The 6,336-nt window shown below is 34.4% G+C and overlaps 1 protein-coding gene across 1 annotated transcript; it reads right to left on the bottom strand.

Moving 5' to 3' along the window:
* Window positions 1-1,483: 1,483 nt before the first annotated feature.
* On the bottom strand, window positions 1,484-3,162 carry LOC128172282 (uncharacterized). Its single transcript, XM_052838075.1, has one exon. The coding sequence runs from the start codon at window positions 2,874-2,876 to the stop codon at window positions 1,617-1,619; it is 1,260 nt and encodes a 419-aa protein (XP_052694035.1). The 5' UTR covers window positions 2,877-3,162; the 3' UTR covers window positions 1,484-1,616.
* Between the last annotated feature and the right edge of the window lie 3,174 nt (window positions 3,163-6,336).

The raw sequence follows: 6,336 nt of genomic DNA, 5'->3' as shown, positions 1-6,336 counted from the left end.
GTATCTATTAATTTCAATACTTCCATTCTAGCTTTTGGGTTGTTCAAGTGCTTATAGTTCATAGAATCTGAATCTTTATTCATTACTAGATTAAAATCACCCCCCATTATAATATGCTGGGTATTTAGACACGAGTCAATTTTATCTATTATTTCCGAATAAAAATTGGGTGTATCTAAATTTGGACCATATATATTTACTAGTAAAAGGTTCATATTTTCAATAGTGGTATCTAGTATCACATAATTACCACTGTCGTCTTTATGTACATTGTGTACCTTATATTCAAAATTATTATTTAAAAGAATTGCTACCCCTCTTGAATTTGTTTTATAACTATTAAAAAAAGCTTTAGATCCCCATTGTGATTGTATTAATATTTCCTCTTTTTCATTAAAATGCGTATCTTGTAAAAAATAAATATTGTAGTTTTTCATTCTAAGATTTTTGAGCACATCTTTTCTCTTATTGAAATCATTGAGCCCTTGGCAGTTTAAAGTTAATACTTTTAACTTATTTTCCTCAAGATCCTTGTTGTCCATTGGATTTAACTATAATCATTGCCCCAGTGTGGAAGAAGAGAAGAAAGATATCAACTAATGAAAAGTAATATGGAAAAAAAAGTGCAGGCATGTCTTGGTGAAATTGGCGTCGAGTTTAACCCCCCAAAAACCACTGTATTGATCATAGTAATCAATTTGAAATAAAAGTATCGTTATATAACAACTAGATTCAGTTCGGGTGTAGGTGATGCCATAGGCACGCTCATATGTCTAAAATAAAAAAGATATATTATTTAATTTGCTGTATGATCCCTTTTTAAAAGTGCTTCTTTCGTGTATAGCTTAACTCGGGATATTTACAACAGTAAATTGAATTTTCTTGGGTAAGATACAAGACAACGAGAAAATTTTGACATTAAAGAGAGTACGTTTAGCCCCCTACTGTGTTTTGTGGGGAAAAAAAGACAAGAAATAAGGAAACATTACTACCTTCTACAGAAACCATTTCCATGAATATCAGTATTCGTAACCGGATATAAACACATGCTACGTAACATCAAAACTCAATGCTCCAGCGTAGTGGATAAATAAATTCCGGAATACTGTATAACTTATTCAAAATAAATAAGGTAAAAAAGATGAACTGGTTTACAAAAAGATCATTAATAACAAATTAGGAAAAAAAATAAAAAAAAAAATAAAACAATATTATGATTGAAATATTCGTGCACCGTATATCGAAAAAAAAGCCGAACTTTTCGGGCACATAGTAGACATGAAGTACATACTGTTATACTGATGAACCCAGGAATTGTAAATCTCAGTAGGTTCGGTAAAGACGAAAAATTTGGGTGATATATAAAATAAATATATAAATAAATAAATTTATGAAAAAAAAAAAAACAAAAAACAAAGCTAATGAGAAAAAAGGAACACATATGAGGTACTTCACATTTCATATATATAGAAAAAGGCTTAAGTTTCCGTGCACTTAGTAATTACCTACATCTTCATAAACAGATACAACATTATAGCGTTTTTAAGAAAAATTAACCGTTTAACTGGGAATGGTTTAACACAAAAACAGTGAGCATGTCACGTTCGGGTTTATATTCAGCCTTTGTTGAGCAAGTTTTTCACAGCACTGAGTCCAACATCGCATATGTGGGTGAAACGACGAGGTCCCAGTTTGTTTCCACTGTACCATCTCGATACGACAACTAGCGCGTTTTTTATTTCGTTATCGACCAGTGTTCGTAATAGTTGTCTACCTGCTCCATGCTCCCCATCATCGTTCGAACCTTCGTGGATCGCGCCGTCTTGTCCTTCGAATCGGTAGGCGTACACGTTATGGGTAGCACTCGGTACTCCTTCCAGTCTCATGACTTCGACCAATGATCGTCTGACCTGTTTGTACGATGTGGCATCGGTGGCGTGACCGGTGAAGCGGTTCCCGTTATCTTCTACAGAGTTACCAGCACTGAACACGGTTTTTACCTCTTCCCCTGAAATAACTTCATCGGCGGTGGGTCTGGGTCCAAGTTTGTCCCTATATACCGAGTTACTCTTGGTGAATACTAATTTGTCTCCTTTTATTCTGGTGTCTATGTTGCGCTCTGCATACTTTTGCTGTATATTGTAAAGCTGTTTCCTTTTTTCGCGCATTTCTTCAGGAAGTTGCTGTGCAACGCGGATACTTGATTTGTTTTCCTTCAGAACTTTTATGTTTTTCATAACTGTATCTTTACTTTGTTTGTCGGCAAACTGGATAAGTATAGGTCTAGGGAATTTTCTGCGGGAATCAAAGCTTCCCATTCTGTGCAGTTTCTCGATGCGCAGATTATTTACCACCGTTTCGTCCATTCCCATATCTTGTATAAATACATTTTTCAAAATCAATGGTAATTTCTCAGGATTTGTTTTTTCGGGAGCCTTTTCTTCTACACCGTTAACTATAACATTGTTTTCCATCGATCGTGATTGCAGTTCTAGAATCTGAGAATTTTGGGTATTTACTTGGGATTCTAGTCGAACGACATAGTCTCTTAACATTGCCATCTCTCGTTCCATTTTTTTTTGTTTTTGGTCAACCTCTGTAATTGTGTATAAAGTGTCATTTGCTTGTTCTTGTACACACTCTAATCTGTCATTTATTCCATCTTTCGATCTTATTTCTTTCGTTATTTCATCTATGTGTCGTCCTTGGCTATCTAATCGTAACATAAAATTAGCTAAGGTATTTTGAATGTTAGCGATGCCATTCATAATGTCCCTGATCTGAAAATCGTGTACTTTCTCGTGTTCCCCTTTTGACTCACTGGAATTTTCACCTGTTTCCATTGTATCAAGAGGACGTTTCTTTGTCTCAGGCATTTAAAGCATTGGGCGCTTAACGTGTACACTAGTAAGTTACAAAGTTGTATGGATGAGTTATGTTCACTGTTGTTTACCGTTGTACTGACCAAGCGCACTGAACTCAGGACTCAGGATTTAGAATATCATCAATCAGATTTATGAAATAACGACAATTTGTCCACAAACCACTATCAAAGTGTACTTACATATGTTTAGCTAAGATTTTTCACACTAAGTCCATTGTATTCTGTATTTTTGGTAGAATCTCTCTGCCAGAAAAAATCACTGCCCTACATGTTCACGCATGCGCACTCCAGATTTTTGCACATACATAATCTTTGACATAATTAATTTTATGGAATACCAATTTTACAGAAAATAATGCCATATCCAATATAAATAACTAAATTTTCAGTTGGTGTTCACAGTTAACTTCAAGTTCCCTTTATTATAGCCTCCCCCCCCCCCCCCCCCCATCACTTTATATACAATTAAAATACATGAGAGCATAGAGGTACATTTTTTCACTCCACTACTTACTATACTTTGTCCCGATTTTTTTATTCCACCACTTCGCTTGATATTTTGATAATGATAAGTACATTTGTGCTTAAACTACGGTCATCCACTAATATGAAAAATGTCCAGATTATCTGTTTTGAAACGCCCCCTCTACCACTTTAGGTTACAATACACATCCCAAAATAAAAAGTCTACGGGGTGTCCCAAGTACTTCCGAATGGAGAAAAGATGTAAATATTTCCCATTATAAATCTCCGTAAGAAATTTGTTTTCATCCCTGTAAACTTTTATGAGAGAAAAGGGATAATTTGTCAATGAAGATATCTTCAATATTTTCCATTTCATCAATTATAACTGTACTTCTTTCACAGGTATGTGTATTTTTATTAAAAATCATCAACAAGTGTTGGAAGCAATAACTTGGGACGGACTATCGTTATTAGGGTCTTCCGTTTTCAACGGAAGACCCTTTTGTTTTTCTACGGTTTCTTTTTTTTCTTATTAGGGTCTTCCGTTTCCAACGGAAGACCCTCTTGTTATTCTATTGTTTCTTTCTATTATTATTAGGGTTTTCCGTTTTTCAACGGAAAACCCTTCTGTTATTCTACTGTTTCTTATTATTATTTTTTTTTTTATCCGCAAATTTTGTGTAGGCCATTTCTCGTACATTTGTTGTCTGATTGTTATGAAACTTTCAGGGTATGTAGACAATGTTAAGGTCTAGGGACGTTTTTTTCAAATTTTTAAAATTCACTTCCGGTTATGAGTTATTGCCCTTTAATTGAAAATTGGGGGGTCTTTTGTCCAGAGTTGATCTCGGGAACTACAGATGATAGATGCAAGAAATTTGGCGAAATTGTCGGTAACATTTTATAGTTTTGCTGGCATGAAAAATTTGGTAATTTCTTTGTTAGTTTTTGAGCTATTTGTCGCCAAAGTTTAAGATTTTTTCGGGGCTGAAATTTTGTTGCTTTTTGTATTATAACCTTTAAACTAAAAATATTTTGTTAATACATATAGAACAAAAGTTGTTTAGAATAACGAGAGCTTTCATTTAAAATTAAGAAAAAAGGGTTGGCCCCTATAATTAGGGGTCAGCAGCTCATACACGTATTTTTCTGATAGCAAAAATCGTTATCATTTTATGAAAAAAAATTAATTCAGTTATTGTTAATATATTAAATAATGTCATTTGGTATCAAATTAAACAAGTTCTGTGCTATATTTCTTTTCAAATTTCATAAAACAAATATGTGAGAATCGTACATGAACGAGTTAATATGTCTACATAGACACACAAGCGAACAAATGCCACATTAAGGCCCAGGCATTTACTGCATTACGTTGTGTTGCGTCTTAGATAAATTGATGTGATTCAATTTCATTTTTTCATCTATATCATTTATGAATTTAATGAACACACATTATTTAAACGTTCTATGTGCAACTATTTGTCGGGGCGCCCCTGTTTGTAACCCCCGCGCGCGCGCCGAATGTAAACATTAACGAACGGCATTGTAGAAAAGAGAGAGCCGTAATGCAGAAGAGAAGTTGTGTATTCTTTCGGTGTACACATGCATTTTCAATTTGCTGTGAAACATATGAACATGCACAGGGAACAATACTACATATTTGTTTAAGGAGGATATTTTTCTCGTGTGAATCGTTTACGAGGAAATTAGGACAGCCACACTTCTGTCGACGATCAGCCGTTGATAAGCTACGAGTAATAAAGGAGAAAAGATGGACATTAAAGTGTGTGATTTATGTGGATGTTACTGAAGAAGGTGAGGCTTTTACTCCTTTTAAAGTTTCTTGTTAACTGGTTAAAATTTAGTATATAGTATAGATGTACATGTAAGGGGAACGGGACGTTTCGCCCCTATTGACGTTTCGCCCTGAGACGTTTCGCTCCTAAAGACCTTTCGCGCTGAGACGTTTCGCACCTATATTATTTATTATATATATTGCGATGTTTTCAGGCAAATATTATATATATATATGCATGCATGTACATATGTAATTAAACTTGACTTTATTGAAAACATATCTACAAATGATCATGTTTAATGTGGTACATTCACTGATAAGTTTAATAATGTAAAAAGCGATTATCCTATCCACGTTCAAATATAATTATGTTTGTTTAGCAATCATTATTAAGTGTCTGAATCGGTTTTCTAATTAAGATATTATAACTAATTTGGAGGCTCTCCATGTCAAGCTAAAGAGGAGAAATTAATTATGAGACGGGTGTTAATTATGAGAACTAGCGGCTACATATGCGAAGATCCCTTCTCCATTTTCATCATCATCAATTCAGTGTTGAAGTTGAAAGATTCATCTGAGAATGTCTGGTAAGTAATATAAATTTGTTATAAGTTATTGTTAAAGCAATATGAGCTGTATATTAACTTATTTGGAGGCTCTCAATGGTAGGTTAATATCAATTTACTGTTACCACATAATTAAAAGCCGCAAAACATCTAAATCAAGCAATCATAATTGTGTGTCTCATCAAATTTCTAATTACCCTAAGGTGTTATAACTCATTATTTGGAGGCTCTCCATGCTGATATCAATTTACTGTTACCACATAATTAATAGGCGCGAAACATCTCGGGGCGAAACGTCTCAGCGCGAAAGGTCTTTAGGGGCGAACCGTCCCGCACTCCATGTAAGTACGTGCACACTGTTAGATGTTTTTGTTATGGTGTGGGTGTTTGTTTACTAACGTGTAATTTTTACTTGTTTCATGGATGTTTAGACTCGCTCGAGGTTCATGGGGGACTAGAAAGGGTAACTGAATTTATCTATTTAAAAAAATAACAGATTGTGAATTTTCAACTCAGTATTCACAGCAGGGTCTAATTAGAAACATATCATATATTCTTGTGCAGAAGACTCCAAATGTAGTCATGAATACCCTGTAGACGTAACTTCAAGTAAATAAAAT

The sequence above is a fragment of the Crassostrea angulata genome, chromosome 2, assembly GCF_025612915.1.
Source record: "Crassostrea angulata isolate pt1a10 chromosome 2, ASM2561291v2, whole genome shotgun sequence".
NCBI classification, from domain to species: Eukaryota; Metazoa; Mollusca; class Bivalvia; order Ostreida; family Ostreidae; genus Magallana; species Magallana angulata.
The sequence above is the reverse complement of the archived record's forward strand: the minus strand, read 5'-3'. Positions and strand labels throughout refer to the sequence as shown.